General features: G+C 44.5%; 1 protein-coding gene across 2 annotated transcripts; it reads right to left on the reverse strand.

The window, feature by feature from the left end:
* Positions 1-843: 843 nt before the first annotated feature.
* On the reverse strand, positions 844-27,806 carry TRIM26 (tripartite motif containing 26). 2 transcript variants are annotated; one of them, XM_016120698.2, is made up of 9 exons: positions 27,146-27,806; positions 26,688-26,970; positions 14,272-14,766; positions 13,992-14,087; positions 12,480-12,710; positions 8,179-8,201; positions 7,591-7,706; positions 7,322-7,354; positions 844-6,755 (listed from the first exon to the last, which is right to left on the reverse strand). In XM_016120698.2, the coding sequence occupies exons 3-9, from the start codon at positions 14,707-14,709 to the stop codon at positions 6,073-6,075; spliced, it is 1,620 nt and encodes a 539-aa protein (XP_015976184.1). In that variant the 5' UTR covers positions 14,710-14,766; positions 26,688-26,970; positions 27,146-27,806; the 3' UTR covers positions 844-6,072. The 2 variants fall into 2 exon arrangements, with proteins under 2 accessions (XP_015976184.1, XP_015976183.1); XM_016120697.2 differs by lacking the exon at positions 27,146-27,806 and having other exon boundaries at positions 26,688-27,025.

Below are 27,806 nucleotides of genomic sequence, written 5' to 3' on the forward strand. Positions count from 1 at the left end.
TGCAGCTAAAGCAGTTGTATTAGTTAGTTATCGCTACATATTAACAAACTATCCCTCCAATTTAGCAGCTTATGACAACAAACATTATCTCACAGGTTCCGTGGGTCGGGAATCTGGGAGCACCTGAGTTGGGTGGTTCTGGCTCAGGGGGTCTCTCATGAGGGTGCATTCAAGACATAGCTGGAGCTGTAGTTATATGAAGCTGGACCATTCAACTGCAAGTTCACACATCATCATTTCCACAGTGCTCTCTTTATTCAGAGTGACTCGCTAAGACCAGTCCATACTCAAGGGGAGAGGTATTAAGCATTACCTCTTGAAGGGAAAAGTATCAAAGAATTTTGTGAACATAACTTTAAGTCTACCACAGTATTACTTTACATGGAAATTTATATTCTTAGATGCACGTATTAGAGAAAAAATAGTGAAACTAAACTGTCTGACTCAATGAGTTTTAAAAAAATAGTAAGCCTAAAGAAAAAGGAATTAAGAGCAACAATGAAATAGAAATGAAATAAAAAATGTTCAGTAACACTGAAAGCTATTCTTTGAAAAGACTACTAAAATAGTAAATCTTCAGCAAGATTCATCAAGAAAAAAGAAAAATTACAAGTAATATTAGAAACAGAAAACAGGACAAGAATGAAGAATTGTGAAGAATTTTATGTGAATAACTTTGAAAACAGAGACATAATGGACAATTTTACATAAAATAAAACTTACCAAAATTGATTCATGGTGACAGGAAAAAACTGACTAGATCTATAACCATTTATTAAATCAAATTAGAAATTATAATTTTAAGCCCTCCTACCTCCCCCACCAATAAAAATAAATACTAGGTCCATTTGGTATTTATTTTTTATTTTATAGGAAAGTTTCATCAAACCTCCAGATAAAAAGTAACCCCCACAATAAGTTATTACAGAAAACAGAGGGAATACTCCCAATCACTTTATAAGCCTAATGTAAACTTAACACTAAAACTAGATGTAGAGAAATCTTTACGAATACAGATATAAAAATAAACAGAATTAAGGAAAAAATTAAGTGATAGACTTTACTCTTGGAATGTAAATTTGGTTTAACATAAAAAATTCATCAATGTCATTCATTAATAAAGGAGGGGGAAAAAACACAATCACTTCAACAGAAGTAGAAAAGCATTTGATATAATTCAATACCCATTCCTGATAAAAATGCTTAATAAACTAGAGATTAAGTTTTCTTACCTTATAAAGCATATACTACAAAATCATATATCGAACATTGAATTTAACATATTTTACAATTCTAATTAAAAAACAGAAGCAGTACTTTAATATTCGGAACAAAATAGAGATGCTATCATTCTACTCCACCCAGCACTGGAGGTCCTAGGTCATTAAGGAGAAACAAGGAGTGTAGATACTGAGATGAAAGAAACACATCGATCACAATTTCTGTCATCATTTCATCATTCAATTTGCTTTTCTTCAAAAGTGCTCCTGACTCCTCCAGGGTGATTCTCCTCAAACCTTCATTCCAGTCCATGAGCTCAGTTGGCACCAGCCCATCATCTCCATCCCTGAGCCAAGCACCGGCTCCAAACTATCTCTCCACTCCATTCTATCATTTTTATAGCCCATTACCTGCCTAACTTCCCCATTTAGATGTCCCATATGCGTACATCTCATTCTTAATACAAGTAAAAGTCTTGACTTCTACCTCCTCGGCTTTCAAATACACTCCGCAATTATCCTTCATTTTCATCTCTCCTTAATTGAACTGAAAATCCAGGAGTTATCAGTAATGTCCCTTCTTCCAACCACCCCTAATCCATTCAGTTTTATCAGCAAGTCCTATTGACTCTATCCATTCCAAATGTGTTCCTCTCTCTCCATCCCTCCTATCACCCTAGTCCAAACCAGTCATCCTTCATGTGATTTATGACAAAAGCCTTCTCTATAAATCCCTGCTTCCTTTTATCCCTTGCAAACATTTCTCTAAACAATGAGATTTTTTTTTAAAAAAAAAAGTAACATTTCTTTGTCCACTGTACTTTTTTTCTAATACATTGTATATTTTGTATTTTCTGTGCTTGTCTTTCTCTTCTAGAATGTAAGCTCCTTGAGGAAAGGACAAAAAAAAAATGCCAATTCATCTCAAGCGCCATGAACAGTGCCCAGCAAATAATAGGTATTCAACATTTGCTTATTGAATTGAATCATTATTCCACTGCTTATAATGTTTCAGTAGCTTCCTAGTGTACTTAGAAAAAAATCCAAACTCTTTAGTATGGTGCACAGGCCAACATGATTCTTCTCTGCTTATCTACCACTCTCCCTCCACTTCCATAACTGCACTATAGACACACTGCCTTTCTGTACACAGCTTGTCCTTGCCTTATGACTTTGCCATTCACTCTGGCTGATGTGATCTCACACCTTCCTTTTCATCCTTCAGAGTTCAGCTTTAATGCTACCTTCTCAGAGAAACCCTTTCTGACCAACCATTATAAACACTGGTGATTATTTATCACAGTCCTATTTTAGTCCTTTGTATATGCAATTACTATTTTATTTTTTATTTCAATTCACTGCCTATTACCCTTCACTGGGACATAAATGCCATGAGTGCAAAAACTTTACCTCATCATGACTTTAACCTAAACATTCTGGCACATCAGAGATACTCAATAAATGAATTTAGGAGTTATACAAAGTCTAGAGATAACAGGTTTAAGAGAACAGAGAAAATAATTCAATAGTTTCCAAGAACTGAGAGAGTATGAATTTCTAGAATGACAGGACACAATGGACAAAAACTTTATACAAAGGCATATCAAGAAATTTAAGAATAAGGACACAGATGAGACAGATGAGACCCTATAAGCTTCCAGAAAGAAAACACAGGCCACATACAAAGAATTGGGCATCAGGTGGCACAAGAATTCTCAACAGCAACAATGGGAGCTAGAAGGCAGCGGAACAATGCCTTTGAATTTCTGAAGGAAAATTATTTCCAACCATGAATCCTATACTCAGTGAACTATCAAGTAAGCATGAAGGTAGGAAATATTTAAGATTTCTAAAATTTCCAGATATTTAAGATTTCAAAAATTCAACTTCCACGTACCATTTCTTAGGAAGCTACCGGATGATGTTTCACCAAAATGAAGTAAATTAAGAAAAAAGAAAACATATGATAAAGAAATAAAACCAATCCAGGATTCCCAATGTGATAGTGAAGGGAGATCCCTGTAGCTGTGCACAAGTGAGGAAGCAACTATTCGAGACTGGTCAGGAGACTTCAGGAGAGACACACAAAAACATAAAATTGATAAGAGTACCTGATAACTGCACATCTTGAGAGATCTGACAACTGGTGATGAGTCTGGGGTTTAATTAGTAATAAGGATGTAGGAGACAAAGCAAAAGAGGGTAGACAAAAAGTTGTATAGGAAGGAAAAGTACTCATGGATTATCACATGCCCAGGGGTAAACGGTTTTCACGCAAACATGGTAATGAATATCCTGAGCACTTATCTGATGTTAAGACTTACATTGAAGGGATGGGGATGTGTAGGAAGAGTATGTGTGTGTGCATGTATGGTAAGGGATAGGAAGAAAGCTAAATCTTCCTTCTCTACAGTGGAAAATAGGAGGATAATGCCCCAAACTCATATTATTTAGAAAATGAAAGTAAACACCTAGTCTGCTAAAAGGATGAACTGGGCCTTATAGAGATATCTGACCAACTGTGCAGCTGTAATTCATTAAAAACAACTTTAAAAATATAAATATAAAAAATTAAGTTTCAAAGGATTTGTTGAATAAATATTACTGGCAACTTTCTATACTAAGGTAGTATATTAATACAGAAAACACTTTTATTATTATTTTGCAAGGGTCTTTTATGCTGAAACTTTTCTCATCTAGTTTATTTTGGAAGTATGTTAGTAATTATTGTCTTGTCAGGATTCAAATGTGGATTAATGATCTTATAATTGATAATGCATGTTTTATTTCTAATAGTTGAGGCATATTTTGCACATGTTTTAGGAAAGAAAACATAAATAAAAAGGTAAACATTAATGAGTCACAAATGAGTACAGGAAGGAAATATGCTCTTTGCCATAGTATTTCAGAGGTACTTTGTGTAGCCCTCCCTTTATCTTTAAGATGGCAATGAAAAGAAATAAATCACAGACAACAGACAAGAAATGGTCAAACAGTTGGTGTCGGGGGGCAGTGAATGAATCTCTGTTAAGTTTTACTTCCTTTGGGGCACTGCTTATTTCCCAAGGAAGGATTTTAGGTGTGCTGTGTTAGGGTGTCATCTAGACACCCATCTCACAGGAGCCCCATCGCATGCACTACAGATGCTGGATCTCAGGTAAGGGGCCACTGCAGGAGAGGAAGAAAACCTGAAGCCTTGCCACTGGCTGGTCTGTGTCCCATGGGGAGCTCTTTAGAGACTTTCAGAAATAACAGTATATGTGCAGAGGATATAAAGCAAAGTTGCAGAGTTCTAAAGAACCCAAAAGAAAACCCTAGACTACTGCCATCAATGGAACCTCTCTGTAGTCACAGACTGAGACAGTCTGTTGAGATTTGAGTTATAATAAAATATATATAAATCCAGGCTGTCCATTCAACAAGGTTTTACTGAGCACCTACTCTGTGCCCAGAACTGCACTAGGTGCCGTGGGGAATACAAGAGAAATATAAGATCTGGTATCTGCCCTCAAGAAGCTTACAAAACTAGAGGCAGAAATCAAATGTACATGTGACTATGACCACATGTAACATATACAGAGTACAACTGAGAACAGTCTGTTAGAAGAGGGGGAGGAGTTAAAATTAGATGAACAGAGGACTGACAGAATGCCTGGAATGGGTAAGGAAGAAGGCTGTGAGGTAATCTGGCCAGTGCTCCTGTAATCCCATGGGCACTTGAGGAGGGGTGGGTGCTGAAAACAGAAGCTGGGACTTGGGTTGGGCCTGTTGGCAGAGGATACTCTTTAATTCCTCTCCTGACACAAAGACCTGGTGGGCTTGTTGTGGATTCCTGGTGCCTTCCTTTCCTCTCCCCATAGCTGTCTGGCCTTCCCCAGTCCCTCTCCCAGGAAAATAAAACCTGCATGTTGATAGGGACAGTGTCAGAAGCTTAATGCCCTGCTGGAAAAATTGATCAGAGCATTCAAGGCAGGAGAGGTTTTGCGTGACTGGATATTTTCCCTGGTGTTTTTAAATGAACTGATAAGAGCGGGATATTCTTAAAGTAAAAAAACTCTCCTCGCGAGGACCAAGCCACAGAGATAATTTATTGATTACTGATCACAATTGTTTCCCCAAAGCCACAGGTATCTAGATCATTTCCCTAAGACCACAGATGGCTTCAGGGAATCCTATCTCCTTAGTTGTGGAAACCTCATGCATAGCCCTGGTCTCAGAAAAGCATAGACTCTGCTCTGGACCTCACAAGAGGATTTCCACTGGAACTTCAGGTGCCTTACTTAAATGGCCAGGGAAGCTTCAGTGGATTTTCATTCAGTTCTTTCAGCATTTTCATGTATGTTTAACTCTGAGTTGGGGTAGCAGCAGATCTGCTCAAAGTGCCAGGGAAGGTAGACAGCAGAGTAGATTTGGGCAAAGGGAAAGCTATGGGATTTGAGGAAGGTAAAATGGCCTAGGGCGTTAAGTCAACTGATCTGGCATGAGATGCCACACTGAGCAAGTAAATGCTGCCTTGCCTCTTATTCAGCAAAGAGAGTGCAGGGCTGGGTCAAAGGCAGTGGGCAGAAGGGAAGAAGGAGCCCTCATGGACTCCAGGGTCAGAAGTTTGCACAGGAACCTCCTGGAGGTGGCAGAAGAGCCCGACCACGGCAATACGAAGAGAGCAATAGCACTAAGTGAGGTCTCAAGAGGGCTGTAGCCATTGTGGAGGAGTAGTGGATATGGTGTCCCTCCTTTCCCCGGCTACAAATGCTCTGACCAGGTGCCTCCTTCCCCTCAACAGGCCTGGATTCCCAGAGAAGTGAAGCATCAGGGGACGTGGGGGCGGGGGCAGGCAGGCATCAGGCGGGGCTCAGGGTCTCAGCAGGAGGCGTGTTCCCGGCCACTTGAGCCATAGGAAGGGGACCAGGCGCCGGGTGAAGGTAGTGGTGAAGGTGTAGATAAGTTCTTGTGACTCCGCGTTGGTGAAAGTCACGGTGCCCCCCTCATAATCCAGGGCAATGCCCACTCTCCGGGGCCGCAGCGCCGGGAAAAGCTCAGCCTCAGGGTTGGTGTTGGCCCAGATGCCCGAGGAGGAGAGGCGCAGCGCCCACACCCCATCCTCCGGCCGCAGGGAGAGGTCACCCTTCCTCTTCACAGAGTCTCTGGCCACCCCTACCATGCAGCTTTCCAGAACTTCCTCCTCCTCCTCCTCCTCCTCTTCTTCCTCTTCGTCCCCCAATGACTCCTCATCCTCGTCTGTCTCCCAGGACTCAAAGCCCCCATAGCCAGCCTCCTCCTCTTCCTCCTCCTCTTCCCCCTCCTCCTCCTCATCCCCCTCCTCTTCATCCTCAAACCAGTCCTCCCTTTCCACCTCCACTTCCCAGTAGACCTTGCCCCAGGTGAAGCCCTTATTGCCCAGCACCCCTGGCTCACAGTCAAACTGCTGGGGGTGCAGGTAAACACTGTGGTACAGGCCACTGTAGGTCACACACTTCCAGTCCTCGGACAGCTGCAGGTATCCGCTGGCTGACTGTGGGTCCAGGGTGACACTCACTGTGGGAACAAAAGAAGTAACAGTGTCACCACTGGGCCAGGAGGGGCCATTAGTCTCCATGGTGTCCATGGCAAGGCTGTGACACTATACAATCCAAGGGGCACTAGTCACATCTCGGTCCATATTTTTGGGGTCCCTCAGGGGTATGCAGTGCACAACCTTACAGGTAGAGGAGGGTGGGAAGCACAGATGTTCAGCCTGAAGCAGATATGGCCTCTGGCCTCAGGATGCCATCACAGTTGGCTCTGAATACAGGAGACATGTGACCAGGCAAACAGAAGAAACTCAGTCATGGGAAGGGGTTTGGTAGCAGGACCTATGAGGACAGAATAACTAAACACGGGGCATGGAAGGGCCAGAATATCATGTGGAGACCTCTACTGCAAACTGAAGAGTAGTAGACTAGTCAGAAAGTACAAGGTGGGGGCTTGAGATTTGCATCTGGGAAATTCTCCCTGTGGCGTGAGAAGGAACTCCCCAGGAGCACTAGGGGGCGGTCACAGTCTCCATGGGGATAATATTCCTTATTTGAGCTAAATCTGGGAACAACCTTTTGGATACTCACCCGTCTTATATTCCAAATCTCTCAGCAGCTTCCCTGGAGAAAAAAGGACAGCAATGACTGTCAAGCTCAGCAAATTTACAGGCTCATTTCTTACTCAGAAAGTATCAATTTCATGACAGGGTTCCATCCCTGAGATCCCAAGAAGAAAGCAATCAGGATACCCTCAGGGAACTGAGGGAGGAGAATCTAACAGCAAGGAGCCTGGTACCATCTCTCAAAGTGCCACCCTACCTCCTGACTCCCCTCCCAAGGCTTTCCCTAACCCTTACCTTGGAATTCTCTCAGGCCTCGCTGCAGAGACAGAAGTTTATCTGAGAATTCCCCTGTCCTTTTTTTAACCACCCGAGCAATGGGTTTCCCAATCCAGAACTTCTTCCGTGGATATCTGAGAAGATGACAGACATAACCTTAGTTCTTCTTACATTTCTCTCAATCCTCATGACAATTATGAAAGAGGATAGTAAGGTACGATTACTCCTGTCAACAGGGGCCAAAGACACTAGGCGAACTACTCCAGGCTGAGCCGGGACTTGGAACCATTGGCAGACTCAACATCCAGAACACTTTAGTCAGCTAAGACACTTTTCTACTCTTGCCACCTGTCTCATCTCATACAAGGATAGTACGCTAAGGTGCTGGGATTCCACAGAGAACTTGCTCCAGTGCACAGTAAGTCTCCAGTTAAAGGCTGTGTTTTTGCTTCCCAAGACAGAAGGTCATCAAGAGGAACCACAGGATGTGGGCACCTCTGGCACCATATTACTTTCCAGTAATTCAAATGGGTCATGGTCAAGGAAAAAGGGAGGGGACACAGGCACAGGGAAATAAGGTAAACTGTGGAAAGGAAGCTCTTTTACCTGTTTAAGAAGTCTCTGGTGTCCTGGAAAGGAAGAAAGCACAAGTATCAATTTGAATCAAAGAAGACTTCATCCATATTTACCAACACTGTAGTAGAGACCGGGGACGCATCATGAACAAAAGAAACACAGTCCCTTCCTTACAGAGCTGACATTCTAGTGGCTGCACTGGATAAAAACAATAAGAAAACAAAGTAATCAATGACAGAGCAAATGGGGGTTGGGAGACAGGCAGGAGGTAACAGGCCGACGTCTCTGAGGTTATGACATTTGTGCTGCGATTTGAAGGAGAACGTGCTAGTCAGGTGAAGAATGGGAAGAAGGCAAATGGAAGAGCTTGACAAAGGAAGGCAGAGGCTGAATCAGCATAGTAAAGAGTTTAAATTTCGTTCCACGTACAGCAGTAAACCACCAAAGGGTTTCAAGTAGGAAGTGGTATATGTGATCTGCTTTCAGTGGCTGTGACTACTAAGTATATTCCAGGATCCATTCTTTCCTTCTTCTTTTTAATAATAGAACCCCTGGAGTAATCGCTGGGTTTTTTGCCACATTTCCCAGATTAGATTCTAACCAGGTCTGGTCATGAGACAAAGCACCAACCAATGGGATGTAAAAGGAATTAATGACTACAATTTTGGGGTCAGGTCCTTTAAAAAAAGGAAATTGCTTTCTACTTCCTCTTTTTCCTTGGCTAAAATTTGGATATGGTGGTGGTGAGCCTAACTTCAACTGCACAACTGAAGACAACATACCTTGAAGTTAGTTGAACAACTAGATGGAACCACCAGTGGAATAACCTGGCTCTCTGGATAACCTCACAAACAACCACCCTGACAGCTTTAGACCCGCTGACTCTGAACTGTTACTGAGAAAGAAATAATCTGTTTTATTTGAATCCCTGTACTTGAGTTTGATATAGTAGCTAACCAAAATCCTAAATGATCAATCACTTGGCTATCATTTAGAACAGTGGTCCCCAACCTTTTTGGCACCAGGGACCAGTGCTTCTAAAAGAATCTAATGCCTGTCTGAGGTGAAGCTGAGGCAGTGATGCTAGTGCTGGGGAGCAGCTGCAAATACAGATGAAGCTTCGCTCGCTTTCCCGCCGCTTACCTCCTGTTGTGCCTAACAGGCCATGGACCAGTAGCAGTCTGCAGCCAAGGGGTTGGGGATTCCTGCTTTAGAGCATGGATTAAAGGAGGCAATGTGAACATGCAGGGGGGGTAGTCTGGAGGCTGTTGCTGTAGACCAGAAAAGAGATAAATGGCCTGAAGCAGCAGTCACAGCAGAGACAGAGAATCAGATATGCTTGAGACAGACTGACTAGGAGAGGTGGTAACAGATAATCAGGACAGGCCATAGCTTGAGTTTGAGGGAGAATGGTGATGCTATCTATATGACAGGGACAGAGAGGAATGTGAAGGGGGTTCTTGTGAGATGCTGGTTATTTCCCTTTTGTGAGCCTACAGCCTCCATAGTACTTTATATTAATTTTTGCCTTCCTTGCACTCACATACAAGTATTAGTTAAGTGCTTCCTACATGCCAGACACCGCTCTAGAAGCCTGGGGGCCAAGGAGGGGGAGTGGAAGAGAGATATAAATCCCTATCCTTGTTAGAGCTGACCTTCTAGCAGAGAGAAGTAGATAGCAAACAATCGATATAAAACAATACATTATATCATGTTATTATGTGAGGAGTATTACAGGGAAAAAAAAAAGAACAGAGTTAAGAAGGACTGTGTGGGGGCTGGCTTCTTTGAGAGTGAGATTTGAGAAACAAATAGAATCACCAAATTCTGCCTGCTGATGATCGTGTCAGAAAGTCTCAGGAAGAATGCCAGGCTCTGCTCCAAGAAGGATATATAAGAAGTCAGAGCTATTCCCTGCCCTTACTCTTAAGCAACTGCTCAGAAACAGTTGAGTTTTTGGTAAATCCTTCTAATCTGTCCCTCAAAATAAGTAAATCCAAGTCAGTTTGAGGAGTGAGTGACAAATCTTGAGGCAGTGTGTGCCGATAAGTCCACTGAGATTTGTGGCATAAAAGGGCAAATAAATGGACGGTGGGTGGGGTGGGAGTTAGGGGGCCAAGAGGGCATATTCTGTGACATGGGAGTTACTAGAATGGTGGAGAAAAAGAATGAGAGCCATCTAAGGGATAAAAATTGTGAGCGTCCCAGAGAGGGGGGACACTTCTCTCAAAGGACAAAGAAGGAGGAACCCAGGAAGTCCCAAAGTAACCTGCAGCCACACACAAGCCTCCAGAGGGAGCAGCCCAACCAGAGACTCCTGCGCCTGTCATGAAACAGTCAATCAGATTAAAGAGGCTAGGGCAACGAATCGTGGCACTCTCGGCACAGGACCTGCCTGGGTACTAATGAAGAGCACTCATGAAGGGCCTCTTCACAGGTTACAATGGCAACCAACACTGGGTGAGACAGAGGTGTAGCCTGCCACCCGACCCTGCATGGTCCATCCAGGGCTAAACCAGGGAGGATGTCAGTATCTCTTTGGCTTCTATCTCTTTGTCTCCTTTAACGTCTTCATCATATTCCCAGTCCAGAGAACTTTCTTTGTTTTTGTATCCCTTGTCAAACAGTCTGTTTTATATCTTTTGTCATGTCGCATCTCCCTTTCACCTGTTATTTCTCTGCAAGACTTTTGGATCAGAGCCCCTATCTTAATAGGATCTCATTCTTACTGACCATTGATAGTAATCTCTGGGAAAATATTAATGACAATTAAGGACTTAGTTGTCCAGTTTCCTTGCAACAAAATTAAACTCAAACAAACAAAAAACCCACCGGTATCAATATTTCATGTACTAGTTTTAAGCAGACAGTCAACTCTCCCTCCCTTCCCTCCTCCCATCCCTCCCCAAGGACATCTTCAATCTGAGCAGTCTTGGAAGCTGGGCCTCTGCTGGCCCACGCAGCTCCTTTGGGTAGACTGGTTGAGAGGTTCTCCTCAGGGAGGACATAACTGCATTTCAGGCCCCACCAGTATCCTGTCATTTCCCTCTCTGTTCTATGCACAAGTGCACATCCACCTAGTGAAGGCCATGGAAAAAAGAAGGATGCTTGTCCCTGAAGGGGAAGAAGAGGAAGAGGGGGGAGGGGAGAGGAAGCAAGTGACCCAGTCAGAATCGGCAAGAAATCCAGAAGGAACAGAATAACATCTGAAAGAAAGGACAGAACCAGAGACATATTGGATAAAATGAGAAAAAAGAAGAACAAGAGAACAGAGGCCTGAGAGTGAGGAGACCTGGGCTGAAACTTTGACTCGATTCCTGACCTGCCTTCCACTCTCTGGCCCTCAATGACTTCATCAGTGCAGGGCTGGACTGGCACAATTCTAAAATCTCTTGGAGTCCTGAGTAGTGAGTCTGAATCCACAATGATGAAGAGGTAACTGAGGCCACCTCTTTACGAGGCCTGTGCTAACACAGATATCTTGAGAACTTACCTTGTCAACTCTCTCCAGCTATCAGTTTGCCCTACTACTGGCCTGGGATAGCATTTTCAGCTGCTGACTGACAGGCCCAGCCACTCCAACCCATTTTAGTGAAGGAGATCATCACATAGGCCTTCTCCTGGCCCACAAGGGCAGAAAAGTAAAGCATGCTCCCTCAAAAGGCTGCTAGGCCCTGTTCAGCAAGGTATGAGTCTTCTAGGAACCTGTTTCTCCAGTCTAAAACTTTGTCTTTCTCAGCATCAAAATTGTCTCTACCAGAAAGCATTCCAGAAGCAATTACCTTGTTTTCCATCTTCTTCCCTGAGGGTAATTCCACAGTCCCAGAGAAAACCTCACTTACTCTGTCCCCCTTCCCCAGGCGCCTATCTCCTATTGACTCTCTGAGTCCCTGAGAGAAGCCGCTGTTCAGCCTTCCCTTAGCCACTCCCAACCACTACAGCCTTTTCATCTTCAGAACCGTAAAAAGCTTCCCCTGGACAAGTGTCTGCCAGTGACTTGATAGCAGACAGGCTCATGACAGTAGTGATAAGGACAGAAGAAAGTAATGAAAATACTAATAACCTTCCCTTCCATTTCTACAGCACTTTTTAATATTTTAAAGTTTTTATTTTGTACAAAATTTACTTTTTGAAGTGACACCATGCCAGTCATCTCATTTTATACTCGTGAAATCACTGGGGCAGAAGAGGGTTATCATCCCCACGTTTCAGATGACAAAACTGAGGACCCTAGAGGACGTGACTCTCCCAAGGTCATGCAAGTGTGAGTGGCACGGTCAGGACCTACTGTCCTGGTCTCTAGGCTCCCTGTCCTGGGAAAGGTCTCTCACCTGCATGAGCTCTGCAGCCGGCCGCTGAGCCTTGCCCTCCAGTTCGGAGATGACCAGCGCCAGGCGGGAAAGCTCCCCAACGCCCCTGGTCTTGTGCTTCTCCCTGCCCTCTGTGAGCTCCTGCTCCAGCTTTGTCAGCTGGTCCAGCAGGTGCTGCTCCCGCTCCCTCAGGAACTGGTGGCCTTGCTCAAACGCAGCCACGATGCACTGCCTCTGGTCCTGGAGCTTCTTCTGCAGGGCGGGGAAGGAGAAAAGGGGGTGATGCCTCCACCTCCAGGATCTGGTGTTAGAGGCACACAAGGCCAGCTCTTCTCCCCTAGATACCCCCATTCATAAATTCTACAGTGTTTAGAGTGTTCATGTGCCGACCTCCTTTCCTCGAAGAAGACACAGTTCTCTCAGCCGCCATGGGACAAGAACCCTCATTCTGCCTCACTGCTCAGCCCATTATCTGTTCTAGGTAAACCAGTATAAACCTGGGCCCTTTGAGGAACTCTGAGCCAACACAGTGTTTCCTCCTGGACACCATCTCTGTATGTCACCTGTTCTAGGAAGCTTTCCTTGATTAATCTCATCCAAGCCTGACCGATCCTCTCTTCAGTAACCCTTATTATGGATAAAATATCTGTGTGTACCCCATCCCAGCCAGGTAGGACTGTAACCAGTTCCCATGATGAAACTGTAGAATGTCTGTGCTCACGGACCACGACCTTTCCTGTCTCCAAATTTCACTGCCAAGTCCCAGCTGGGATGTGGTCAGCATCTTTGGTCCCCCTTTTGACTGATGTTGGGCAGTGTCCATGCACACTGAGGGCCTGGAGGCACTCCTTGAGCTTGAGCATCTCCTGCTTCACTATCTCCCTTTTCCAGGGCCAAATCACTCGCTGCCAGGCTTGGCCCTAACATCCCTCCAATGTCCATTTCCACCAGAATACTGGAACCCACCTGATACCATTTTTCCCCTCCTGATACCATTTCTAATGAAGCACATAATACGCTGTCTCTGTTTACCAACTACCATCAACCGTGGGTATAGGAACCACCAAACATGGCATTATCAGAGCCAGTCAGGCCTTCCTTAACCCACTCTGCTCAGTTCTTATCCTGGAGCCTGTGCCTACCTTCCAAACTCTCTGGCTCCTTACTCAGGAATCATGTCCTTCCCTTCTCTGAAAGGAAGGATGGAGCCAGGCCTTCCTCAGTTCCCTACACGCTGGCTCTCCCTGGCAGAACAGCAGCAGCTTCAAGAGGTGGCCCTGAAGCTGAGGTGAGTCAGAGGAGGAACTTTAGCTGACAATTGGCAACCCACACACTTGTCAGATTAGGAAACCGGTCCAAAGCCACAGAGCTCAGACTGACAGGCTTGGGCTACTATCCAGGTCCCCCACTGCCAATGCAGTGCTCACTCTCCTGGTGAGCCTCACAACCTCCCAGCTGCATCTCTACAAGCACAGGAGCTCTTGCTCCAAAGGGCCAAATGCCTCAGGGCTTTCCCTTAACAGCCTCACTTACCAGCGCAGCCAGGATATCAGCTTCTCCCTTCTCCTGACAGCCCTGAATTTTGTCTCTGTCTCTCCTTAGGGTACTCAGGTGGTTCAAGATTTTTTCCTGTAGAAATACAAGCAGTGGGGACAGGTGGATGCTCTGGGCTGGGGCAGAAAGGTGGACTCAGGCTGAGTCCTAGGGCATCAAGAAACCTTCAGCAGGGTCTTGGCCAGGCCTCGCCTCCAGATAGGTGCAGAGCGCAGCATCCTGAGTGGACAAGCACCCTCTGAAGGTGAGGAGGGCTTACCCTGTGGGGCTGGGCGGCCTTCTCCACCAGGACGGCCGTGTGGGGCCTGTGCTCCCGGGACTCCCTACACATCACGCACAGCAGCTTCCCGTCGTCCTCACAGTAGTAGTGTAGCTTCTCCTGGTGCCGCTCGCACAACTTCACATCCTGCTGCTCCCGGGCAACTTCTCCTGGCTGTCTGCCCTTATCCACCTTCAGTCGTTCGATGTTCTCCACCAAGCTGGCCAGCTGCCACACAGGTCGGATGTTCTCCTTTTTAAAAGGCTTCTTGCAGAGGGGGCAGACGGGGCGGCCCCCCGAGACAGGGCGGACATCAGTGGTACAGCTGCGGCAGAAGACGTGACCACAATCAATGGTCACAGGGTCGCGCAGGTAATCCAGGCAGATGGAGCAGGTCACCTCCTCCTCCAGGCTCCGCAGTGGTGCTGATGTGGCCATGGTGTCCTCAGTCCTTAGCTCAGAGGGCTCTCTGTTCACTGGCAGGGGCTTCTCCTCCTTGGAGACCAGACATGGAGTCAAGAGCAGACACAGCAGAGGGGCAGAGACAGCAGCCTCACATAGGGCTGCCAGCTCGAGCAATCAATAGACACTTACAAGGCTCACATAATATCAGAGCAAAAGGACCTTATTGATCATCTAGTCCAACTCTCTCATTTTATAGATGAGGAAACTGAGGCCCAGAGTGGATAGTTTGGTAAAGTGAAGAGCAGAGCTGCACAAGCCCATGCCATGCTGGTGGGAGGCACTCCTGCCTCAGACTCTTTCCTTCCATCAGCTGGGTAACTGCTCTGATGTACCAGTTATGATAGAACAAGATACCTGATAACCCTCTGCTGAAAAACTGTCATAAGAAATATACAAATCTGCAATGTCTACTACAGACACAATGCTCTCAGTTGTGTCATGCACAAACTGAACAACTACTCATGGGTACCCCTGACAATCAAGATACTACTTTTGTTTGCTCCTCCAGGTTTCATGTTTAAAGAACTAAGAGCACTGAGATTCTTTCCAAAGACTCAAGAAGCAATAAGAATCTAAATTCTAGTGTCTCCTTTCATAAATGTTTCCCTGGGCTGTGCTGTGATTTTGGTTTGTTCACTTCCCCTAGACAGCTGGACTCCACTTAGACCCAGCCTGCCAACAGAGCACAACCTAGCCATACTGGACTCATTATCAGCTGTGACTCCCCCATGGAGCTGGCCGGGATGCTCTGCTACTAACAAGGGTAGACTGTCCTAGCTGGGCTCACTAAGGAAACCCATGTGGAAGAACCCTCAGCTAGCTGTGACTGCAATGTGCTGATAAAGGCTGAGCACAGAGAAGACTTGAGTCCCATTTCCCTGTGCCACCCTGGCCCACTTTCTGTCTGAGATTAGGAGCCTCAGCATGCCTGATGCAACAGCTGCTTCCTCCTGCCCCTGCCTCTGTATGACATTACAGAACTCATTCAAGTACTCTGAGCCTCAGTTTACTCATCCATAAAATGAGGAGAATGATACTTACCTTCAAGGTTTCCTAAGTGAGCTGAACAAAAGCATTATGTTTTAAGTACTGTGCATAAGCACAGTACACAGAAAGAAATTTAGGAGTGTACCCAGAACCTTTGGTTCCCAAATCCAGGGAGTATTCAATGCACAGAGTATAAGAGCAAAAATGTAATGTGGCATCAAGGGTGGAAGTGAGGAAGAACACAGCCATAGCAACACACATGCTGCAGAATTAAAGAAACAAGATCTTCAAGGGGCAAGTGGGGAATTTGCTCTGCTGTAGATCATGAAAAGCAACCAGAGAAGTAGCTGGGAAGACAGCCAGCAGACAGGGCACACAGTTAACTTCAAGGCTGGAACGAAACACTTGGAACCACAGGAAAGCAATACTATTACTGAGTATGTCTGCTGAAAGTCCATCACAACAGAGTTCAGTGGCCTCTGCATTTTCACTGTAGTGACAGGAATAAGCTAGAAATAACCCCCAGGATCTAAGACCCAAAGGAAAAACAAAATGTGACTATAATGTCTACTTCTTGAGGACCTAATGAAGTAATACATAAAAAATGCTTCATAAAGTGAAAGTACTGTACAAATGTAACAGATTGTCACGCTCCCAACAAAAAATTCCACTGGAAGCTCCAATGCATTCTGGATATGCATGACTTTAAGTGATGTAATGAATGTGAAAAACATGTACATACAAAGCTCTAATGAAGGGGTTAAGTAATTTGACTGGCAAAGAGGGTAAGGTTTTTAGAAATGATACTAAGGCTAGTCAAAATCTTAGGAATTTCCTGGTCTAGACCCTGGTTTGCCTATTGAAGGAAGAAGCCTGCCCCAGCATAGAGTTGGAAAGAGGAAAGAGTCTGGTGCTGGGGACTCCTGGGGGCTTTGGGGCCCTTTGCAAAGCCACTTTGTTAAGCAGCTTAGAAGTTTGAAAGCTGAAGTTGTTTCCCTTGCTGTTGTTGGGGTGCTTCTATGTGCTATCTTTGGGGCTGGGAATTTCACTCTGTTGCAATTTCCTAGAAGAATAAAAGGACTATGAAGAGCTCAAGTAAAGCTCCCCTCCCCATCCACAAAAAACCTGACACAATCAGGTGCCTTCATCACTTACAGCAGCAGTTCTTAACTCAGGATCCATGCTGGGCTTTATCTGAAACTGAATGAAAATGATCGCATATGTAGGAGATAAATAAAACTGTCTAGGGATTACAGAAGAATGCTGGTGAGTAAGTGTAGGGGGGATAACACATTAGAAAAACACCATCTTGCAATCTCCTAAGAATCTTTAATGGATACAGGACAGTCCCACGGCACCGAAGTACCACCCAATGAGTTACTTCCTAACGTACCCTGATAAGGGAGAGATCACCTTAACCAGTGCCCAAATCCAGCATCGCTAATAAAGGGACAAATTGGCATATGCTTCCCAATGTGGTGTCATATGAATTACACATCACCTTTGAAGTTGTCCTTCCACAAATGTTTGACCTAAATGAATCAAACCAAGCCTTTTAGAACTAACTTCAAGTTTATAGAAAATATGAGGGCAAGAGGAATGTGCTAAACCACATCATGAGGAAACAATCAGATAAAACCAAAATATAGGACATTCCACAAAAAAATTAGCCTGGTCTTTTAAAAAGTCAATGTCATGAGAAATAAAAAAGGATTGTTCACGATTTAGAAAGACTAAAAAAAATAAAAAAATTAAATAACAACCAAATCAGGTACCTTGATTGGCTCTTGCTTTAAAAAAAAAAAAAAAAAAAAAAAACCTATAAAATCGTTTTTGGACAATAAAGGAAATTTGACAAAGGACTGGGTATTGGATATTAAGAAATTATTGGTAATTTTTAAAATGGCTTTTATTGAGACTCTAAATGTGAATGTCCATATTTTTAGGCAATGCATGCTGCAGTATTCAGGGCTGCATGACTACTACTTACTTTTAAATGCTTCAACAACAACAATAAAAAAAGTCAAAAATTTTATGAAAAGAGGGATTATAGTTTTCTATTATTCTTAAGAGTCTATACAAGGATCTATAACTACCAAAGATATTAAAAATCACTAACAGAGATAATGCTGCTTGACACCTTGCAAAAACTCACTCTCTCTCTCTCTCTCTCTCTATACACACACACACACATACACACGTATGTATATATATATATATATACACACACACACACATATATATATATGTATGTATTCACTTCCTCTGAATCTATTCATTTGTTCTATAGATTCAGAGGAACTTAAGACAATGCTAATTGTACAGAACCATTTGTTTGAGAGTCTGCCACAACCAAACAAGGGAAACAAAATATATTACCATTTCTACATTCGATTCCATTGCTCAGTTATACAGACTCCATCTTGAACATATTATAGTATATACTGAAACATGGGTCACAGTGGCATAGCTGAATACATATCTAGGTGTAAATCTGTTGAAAAAGCCAGGTTCAAGTTTGGGCTCTGTAACCCAATAGCCAGGTGACTAACAACTTCTTGGCAACAGCATTTATTTAGGACCCACCTGATCTGCCATTTATATATCTTATGTTTGTACTGCTCAGGATACGCTTCTAAGGAGACTATGTACCAGTCGGCAAGAGTAACCCCTTGCCCAAGGGCACATGGCTAGGAAAAAGTGTCCAGTCCCGATGCTTCAGTCCAATCCAGTGCATTCTCTTCTCTACCCAGGCAAACTATAAAATGGAGTCTAATACCAGCTCCTTTGTTAGAAAGCTCAGATGAGGTCATGTACATAGAAGCACTTTGTAAGCTGGAAAGTGCTGACAAGAGTAAGGAGACACATATAACTGCTGACAACCACCAAAAGCACCTAGTCTTAGATTCAAGTATAAGAGACACAGATAGACCAGAATAACTGCTCACCACCCCACACCCAATCCTTTCAGATCTAATGCAAAACCGACCCTCTCCAAAAACTCTTCCCCAACTTCCTACACTCTCCAATGATGTGCCTTTTCAATCATTTATGCCTTCAGCATATTTTGATTATCTCTGTGAGTTTCCACAATAAGGGGCAGAACCATTCTCCTCCTCTCCATTCCTAACTCTCACAGAAAGCACAGAAAGCCAGAGCTGGAAAAAAACCTTAGATAGAATGTAGTCCACCTCACTCCTTTACCCAGATGAGAATTCTTTTCATTAATTACCTGTACCAGAGGGCATACACCCCTGATTCCAGGGCGGGCATGTCTTCTGTCCCTTCAATAAGCCAGAGGTTAGTTGCGACTCTACAGAATCAGGCAGAACTGGAGACGCTCCCTACCTTTCTGAGTTCCCCTCTCCCCTCAATCCACCCTTCCCACACAACTTGCTGGATCTCATAAATACCTACTCTACATATGTCAACAGAATGGCTGAGGTGACACTATGCAATTTCCAGCAGCACATTTCAGGATGTGGGCGCCATGTACAATACTTGGCTGCGAGAATCACTGTGAGCTGCAAAACCTGGATGAAGGAAGCACTGCTATGAATGCCCACATCTTGTGAGCAGACACCTGCACTCCCCACCCTACCCCTGCCCTGGCCCAGTTCCAGAGAAAAAGCATCAAAATTCTGGCCCCTTGCTTAACAGTGGCCAACTTCTGTCCTAGTGGATGCTAAACTTTCCCTCAACTTTCCATGGCTTCTGCCATCCAATGCTTTCCTTCCTGTCTCCTGCTGCCTTGGGCTCCTAGATGCCAAAGGGACCCTAGAAGGTCCTGATTCCAAGACATGGACTCCAAGCCCCAGAGAAGTGAGTACAGGGCCTGGATTTGTGTCCCAGCCTCTATGCCGCTCTAGTCTATGCTCAGGGACCCAGACAAGAGCCCCTTCTTTCTTATAATCCAAAGCACTTAACTGAGGGTTCCATCCCTGTAAGAACTCTACTTAAGGGCTCTTGGGGTCCCAAATTAAGCTCCGTTTCTTCTTCTAAAATAAGCACATCTCCTAGAAGTAAACGTCTGTGAGACACATCTAACAAAGCTGGAAAGGACAGAATTCAGTGCAAAAAGGAAGTGATCTGAATCTGAATACTAGAGGGTGGCCATGCCCCTGTTGATACCGAGGGTCAGAACTCCCGAGACTTTACCACCCTGACTGTGGCTGTGGGCTGAGTACCAGGCAGTCTCAGGAGATGCTAGTCCTATGGACAGTGCATTGCTGAAGTCATATGTGGGTTACTTTTCCCCACAAAGCTGAACATCAATGGTGCTCTGAAGCATAGTAAGGGCCATGCAAACCACTGGGACCAAGCTAAGACTTTCTCTGACCAGTGGCAATTCCCCACAGGGCTTAAAGAGGGGCATGGAGGCAGCAGTCAACACGGAGGTGGACGGGACAAGGTTTTAAATTGCCACTGAGGGTTTTAAGTAGAAAGGTGGCGTAATTCATTCCACAGTTACTAGGTATGTACTGGGGATCTATTACCTGCCAGGCACTGAGGAGACAGCAGGGAACAAATATGGCAAAGTCCCTGTACTCCCGAAGCTTACATTTAGGGACATAATTGAGTGATTCTTTCTTTTGAAGCTGAAACCAGAGCTAATTGTGGAGATTATACTACCCTCAAGGTTCTTCCAATTTACTTTATCTCCTTTCCTCATTGCTTAGTGCTCCAGCCACTGTGGCTTTAGTCCCTCAAACAGACCCTGCCATGTGTCAAAATGCAAGTATGCTCATATAACTACTCTGGTTAAAATCCCTCAATGGCTTTCCAGTACTCCAGGAATAAAGTCAAAATTCCTTCCCATGCTCTGTGAGGCCAGATAATCTAGGCCCAGGCCTTGTCCGCAAGCTCATTTCCTGCCATTCAATCCCACAGACAAACCAAATCCCTTTCCAAGCCTCAAAACATGCCATGCTTTTTCCTGCCAGAGCCCTTCAAAAGTGCTATTCCCTCTGCACAGAGCACAATTCCTTTCCCACTTAGCAAACCTCTTTTCCAGTTTAAAGACTCAGCTGAAAGCTGCCTCCTCTGGCAAATCTTTCTTGAATGGCAAGGTGAGTCCACACACGCCATTCCCTTATACAGTCCCAAAGCACCCCACACTGCACAGTGTGCTTCTCTGCAATCGTTAAGTCCTAACTTATTTGATATCAGCTTTTTCCACCAAATGAGACTGTCTACCTTACTCCAGAATCTAGCACAGTGCTGACATAGAGGAAATAACAAATGGCTAAGGAGTGGATGAAGTCCAGGCACAGAGCATCCAATGTCTACGAAATGCTTCCTGAGTGTCTGTGAACCAGTGCAGGCAATCTTTGCCACGTGTCCTTTCTCTCTGGCAAGATGATAAATTACTAGAGAGAGGTGATTTCTTCATACTCCCCACAGCAGCAAGGCCAGCAGGCTGCACACCACCAGTCATGGAATCCAAGGTTTGGCTCTAGGAACATATAGCAACCAGGAGAGAAAGAAAAGTTGTGTCCAAGAAAGTGGTTGTGTGGAATATACTATAATAGTGATAACTGCTCCTTCCCTGTACTTTACTTTTACAGCTACATATGCAAAGAGCTCACTTTTCCTGGTTTTGATCTTCAGAGGAATGTGGAATCATATTGCATTTTGGAAGGAAAGGGTATCAACATCATATTTGTGAGGTCCATTCATGTGACTGTGAGCTGATTTTGTTAATTTTCATTGCTTTATGACTATGAAATTCTACTTCTGATGGCCATCTAGGTTGTTTCTAGTTTGGAACAATTACAAATACTGCTCATTTCTACACATATGTCCTAGGATACATAGGCAAGCAGATGCAGCCTCATCTCGACTAGCTCTGGCCAAACTGTTCCAACTGTACCAATGTACCTTCCCACCAGCAGGCCAGAAGCACTCACATTGCTCCACAGTTACATTAACACTTGATATTGTCAGCTTTTAAGTTTTTGCCAATCTAATGGATAAGAAATAGAATCCCACTGTCTGTGTGTGTATGTGTAAAGTTTTTTAAAAATAAAGAAAGGAAAAGAAACCCCAAGAGGCCCAGTAATAGGCCACGGAATCCTACAGGAGGTGTTCCTTGATCCAACTAATCAAGTGCGGTAAATGTTTACCTTTTGGGAAGAGGCATCTATCCTGCTTCCATTACTTAGCTAACTTTAACCAATTCCTTCCTGGGGATCATGCACATATGGAGGGGTTCTCCCTCTGCTTAAGAGTGAAGCAAGAGAATTAGTCTTAAGCCCCGGCCACAGTGCTTACTTCAGGGATGAGAACATAACTCATTACAGCCAGTCACAAGTACATCTAGTTGAGATATAGGGAAAAAAGATTCTTGTGGTTTCTCAAGAACTTGCAAGAGCTGATATCATATGGTTTGGAGCTGCTAGAGAAATTCTGCTAACCAGATTAGCCTGTGTGAAAATGAAGCCAACCTAGAGATGAAAGAAACTAGATCCATCTTGTGAATCCCTGTATCAAGCTGTGCCTGAAGCTATCCTACCCTTGAACTTTTCTATCACATGAACCAATAAATGCCTATTTTGCCCAGTCAACTTGGCTCGTCTGTCACCTGCAAAAAAAATCAATCTTGACGAATACAGCAGAGTGTTACTGAAAGTTACTAGGCTGAAATATATAAAGAGCTTATGTAGAAAAATGAGCCTATCATTATCTAGATAAAGGTCTTGTAACAAAAGTAGACATTAATTGGCAGTTCTTTCTCTGACCCTCACCAAAGGACTACTACCTACCAAGACATGACAGATCTCCAACCTGCTCTCCTCCATCGGGGCCTCTCCCCACAGCTCCTAGAAATTCTGAGGAAGCACAGGCAGAATCTTCTTCCACCCCACCCCAGCTATCATTTTAACCAAAGCCTAAAGTAGAGAATCCTGGGTTAGACCCAAAATCTGGATTTTCATCTACCCGGGGCTACTCTGCTATGTAGCCCGGGGCTAGATTTCTTGACATTTCTGGGTAACAATACTGCCAAGAAGAAATGGGAATAGACAGGAATATCTAGGCCAGACGTGTGAAGTAATAGAAAAATACATATTGGTCTCTGTCCCATTCCTGACACAGAGCTCCTAAAACCCTTGTAATTTCCTGAGTGATAAGAGGACAAGGAGCATCTATTGTTCTATTGAAGTGACAGCAGGTGGGCTCCTGGATGGGGACTAGTCACCCGAAAAAGCCAAGCTATCATTAGAAACTTGGAATTTTCAGCCCCATCTCCTATAGTCAAGAGAGGGGAGAGGTGCTAGAAATGGGAATTATAATTTATCATGCCTATGTGAAGAAGCCTCCATAAAGTCCCAATGGTAGAGGGTTCAGGAAGCTTCCAGGTTGGTGAACACATCTGCCCTGGGAGGGTGACACACCCCTAACTACACGGGGACAGAACTTTCTGTGCTTGGGACCCTCCCAGACCTTGCCCTATGTATCTCTTCATCTGGCTATATCCTTTAATGAAGGGGTCCCCAATTCTGGCCTGCAGACCAGTACCAGTCCAGTACCAGTCCATGGACTGTTAGGAACCGGGCTGCACAGCAGGAGGTGAGCGGCAGGCAAGCGAGTGATGCTTCATCTGTATTTGCAGCTGCTCTCCAGCACTAGCATCACTGTCTCAGCTCCACCTCAGATCATCAGGCATTAGATTCTCATAAGAGCACTGGTCCCTGGTGCCAAAAAGGTTGGGGATCACTGCTTTACTAAACTGGGAAACATAAGTAAATGTTGGACTGACTTTTTCTATTACAACAGGACCAAGTGAAATAAAGGCCTGACAGGTACACTAGCATATTTAATGTGCAACATAAAGTCACTGCTGTTGTTAAGAGCAACCAAAACAAAATAATAGTCGGAATCTTTGGGTCAGGTATGTGGTTTTATTGTGCTGATGTTTAACAATTTGGCTATCAGGCAGGAAAATGCCAGTTTATCAAATTTAGTTTTTTCAAGATCATAAATGGAGTCAGTGAACTCAACATTTATGGGTTAGTGAGATGGAGATACTCTAAACATTCATTCCCTGGAGGAAGAAAAGATCTAAGCCTGACCAGCTAGGGAGTTTTTCATCAAATTTCAGATACCCATGTTGTCACGTTCAGTATCGATGAAATCAACATGATCAATAGCATGTCATAATTTGGCAAAATATTTTTTTTCTATGCAGAACATAAATAATCGATGGCATCTTAGATTTGGTGAAACATGGCATGTCTCCTACAAAGTGCTGCCAGGGTCATCTTTCAAATACACAAATATACTATTACTTTTCTACTTCAAATTTTCTGGAATCAAATTGCACAGCAGAGCACAGAGACCCCCTATAATCTGGCCCCTCCCCTTACTCATCCAGTCTGCAAACCTGCCTCACCTTCCTGCTAGATATGGTGAACAGTGAGGACAACCCCTACTTCAAGGCCCTTGTACATGCTCTTTTCTCAGTCTGTTTGTCCTTGAAGGCCCAAATCAGATGTGCCCCTGATCTGTGAGGTCCTTCCTGTGCCCATCCCATGTCCAAGAGGAATGACTCCCTCCCTCAGTTAGGCCCTGCAGCTCTCTGCTCACACTGCATTTCCATTACAGCACCTTCACACCACTTAATAACCATCTCCCCCACCCAACAAGAACGTGAACACAGGGTTATTTCTCTTTTATATCTCTAGTGTCTGGCACAAAGTAGGTGGTCTCTAAATGTTTGTGAAACTAAACGTTATCCATGATTCCAGAGCCCCATTATCTTCTTCATTCTCCCCCTTCACCAAACTCCCCCTTCCCACTTTACTATCTTACTTCAGCAGAAGGCTACAAGGGCTTTCCTCATTTTAGACATTCTTGACCACAAACATTACCCAAATCTCCCCCACCTCCCTCCACACACAAAGTTTTGTTTGTTTGGTTGGTTATTTTTCTTTTTTTTTTGGGGGGGGGGCAACATTCTATTTTCTATTTCTACCAAACTGACAAGGTTTAACTTGGCTGTTTTCCAAAAACAATTGCTTCCCATTCTCCATGTCTTTTCTATTCTGATCCCAGGGGGCTAAGTCTGAAGTCACCCCCAAGAAGTCTCCATTCAGACCAGGGGCTCTTTTCTGTGGTTCACAGTGTCTTCTGTGATAGTCAGACCAGTCTGAGTTAAGCCTGTCATTCCTTTTCAGGAAAGTGACGTCTAAGAAGTCAACTACTACTTCTGAGCCTTAGTTTCCTTACCTCTTAATAAAGGGAAAATAATAATGTCTAGGCAAGTTCACTAAGCTGTTTGAAAGTTCAAGCAAGGTCACATAAGTAAAAGTGTATTTTGTTTTTAAAAAGCAGAAAGTGCTATAAAAATACATGCTAAGAAGGAGCATAAGAGCCAACTTGAAAGGGCTCCCAATGGCCAAAGCTGTACAATCTGAGCAACAAAATAGTATTGAATTTTGGCCCAAAGTATAAAATAAATAGCCATAAGTCTATACTGACATAAATAAATGATCGAATAAGTTTATAAATATGACAGAATAGAGAAACAAATCTCCCATGCAAAAGAATGCCACATAATATATGATCGTACTCACCCTTAAAGAAGGGAAACACACCTCACTCTCTAGGTGGAGTACAGTTGGAGTATTTTACAAAGAGTACAATACGGAAGGGGGAGATCAAGTAACTTTACAGAGAAACCTGGTAAATCTATCTCAGCGAGGTGATCAAGATCAACATCAAGTCATAAATCACATTGATGGCATGTACCCTTGATATGATGTGCTAAAAATGGCCATCTATCGTTGTGGTCTTTCTCTCAATAACTGGTAAGGAGTAAAACAAACATTTTAGGAGTAAAACAACGGACAAATTCCAGTAGAATTCTACAATATACATGACCAGTATTCCTCAAAACTGTCAAGGTCAACAAAAGAGTTAAGTCTGAGAAACTGCCACAGGCAAGGGGAGCATAAGGAGACATGGAATCTAAATGTCATGTGGCAACTTGGTTGAGATCGTGACACAGAAAAAGTACTTGGGTAAAAACTAAGGAAATCTGAATATTAGGGACTCTGGCCAATAATGACGTACCAATATTGGTTTATTAATTGTAATAAAGGTGTCATATTAATGTAAGATGTTAATAAAAGGGGAAAAGGTTTGGAGTACATGGGAACTCTGTACTCTCATAATTTTTCTATAAATCTAAAACTGTTCTAAAAAATAAAGTCTAATTTTCAAAAAGCTGATTTTTTTTTAAACTTGGGAGGAAATCATTTCCAGGATTATGACTTTAGCTAACAGTTAAACAGGAGGCTCAGGCATGTCCCTGACACTGATATGTGTTGCACGCATGAACGACTGTCACTCTCCCACAGTTTGAAGCACACACAAACTGTTGTGGTGTCAAACACTAGAATGTGCTGCGAATTTGGAATTGTATGCCTCCCATTTAATCCATAAAAATACATTTACACACTCTTTTCAAAGGCCAAAATCAGAAAGAAAATGAGCAGGAAAAATACTAATGTGCTAATGGGCTGAAGGATGGAGGGAATGCATAGCTCCAAGTATACCTGACTAAACTGGTTTATTCTGACCAAGAGAAAAAAAAAAAAAAAAGGAAGTGGAAGAAAGCAGGACTTTGGTTAAGGAACCAGATTGGCCATCTATTCGGCTCCAAGCAACGAGTCCTCTGGGCCCGCTTATTTCTGACTCTGGAAACAAGAATAGATCGGTGCCTGACCTGGACACAGGGAAGCGAGGAAGACACACGAGAAAAGGGTAGATGGGACCCCAGCAAGCAGAAATATTAGGCCGGGTGGGAGGACGCAGCGAACTTCACCCTTCTCTCGAGCCCGCCCGAAGGCCCAGCCACATTCTACTCGCGCGGCTCAGCGGCCACGTTTGGTCGCCCGGACCGTGGAGCGCTTGTGCGACGGCTGCTTTGCTGCAGTTCTCATTGGATGCCCCCTACTCACCCCTCTTACTCAGGGCCGCGAATCTCGGACTGGTTTCGCTCGTCTTCCAAGACGGTCAGTTCCGGGTCGCCGTCCCCCACGAGCACCCAGCGTAACAGCGCGTCCCCACTGAGAAACCTGCGGGCTCTTGCGAGCCCTCCACCGAGATTTCTCCCGGACCAGCTCCTGGATTGGCCCCTGCCGAACTCCGTCTCCCAATGGGAACCTTAGCTTCGTTTACGTCACTGATCACGGGGCAAATCCCTGAGCCGCTGCAGGGTGGTGGGGTGGTAGGGCAGCAAGTCTGGTGGAGAAAAGGAAACTGAAATCTGGCGGAGCTGAGGTTGCGTTGGAGTTGTAACCTGAGTTTGGCGGTAGCGCGCGCTCCCAATTACCTGGTGGAAGAGTGGAGTTCTGAGGCCCCCTTTGTAGAATTCGGGGATGCCAGAACCTCCTCCCCTCCAGCCGCAATTCCTCACCTCCGTATTCCTGCCGTGGGCTGGATCAGGGTCCGTAGGCGCTATGCGGCTAAGTGGCGCACACCAGGATCTGCACGAAATAGGGCTCCCTGCTCCCAATGTGGCTAAATCTGCTTCCTGGACCAGGCACGATTTTCGCAAGCAAATATTCTCATTGAGCTATTTGCAAAAACTATCATTTCTGAAGCACCTACCATGAGTAAGGGGCTTTACATAAAAGATCCTTAAACCAGGAAGGCGCTAATGTCCCCATTCAACGGAAGGAAAAACAGGTTCGAAGAGCTTAGGAGTCTGGACCTGGCTCATTGGGCCAGTTTCCTTCCTCGGTGCTGGATTCAGAAACCAGAGCCCATCAAGCTGGCCGGAACTCGCGTTTCTAGGGTCCTAGGTTGGGAGATTTCCTAGAGGCTTCTGCGCGTCCCCGACGCCCATGGTCGGATAAACTAACCACCGCGAATGATCCCTGGCTACCCAACCTGCATTCGCTTACTACTCTACCTGCAGCTACCGCACACGGTCGGGTCGGTCCGGTTGCGGACTATCCCGTCGGCAGCCATTGCTGTTTCCCAGGCACCATCGCATTAAAGTCCCTCAGTCTCCCTGGGCCAGCGGGGCTGTCGCCGTATTCAACCCCTGCGTGGAGTTGGGGCTGGAGGCTCGC

Source organism: Rousettus aegyptiacus, unplaced genomic scaffold (assembly GCF_014176215.1).
Source record: "Rousettus aegyptiacus isolate mRouAeg1 unplaced genomic scaffold, mRouAeg1.p scaffold_m13_p_1, whole genome shotgun sequence".
NCBI lineage: Eukaryota > Metazoa > Chordata > Mammalia > Chiroptera > Pteropodidae > Rousettus > Rousettus aegyptiacus.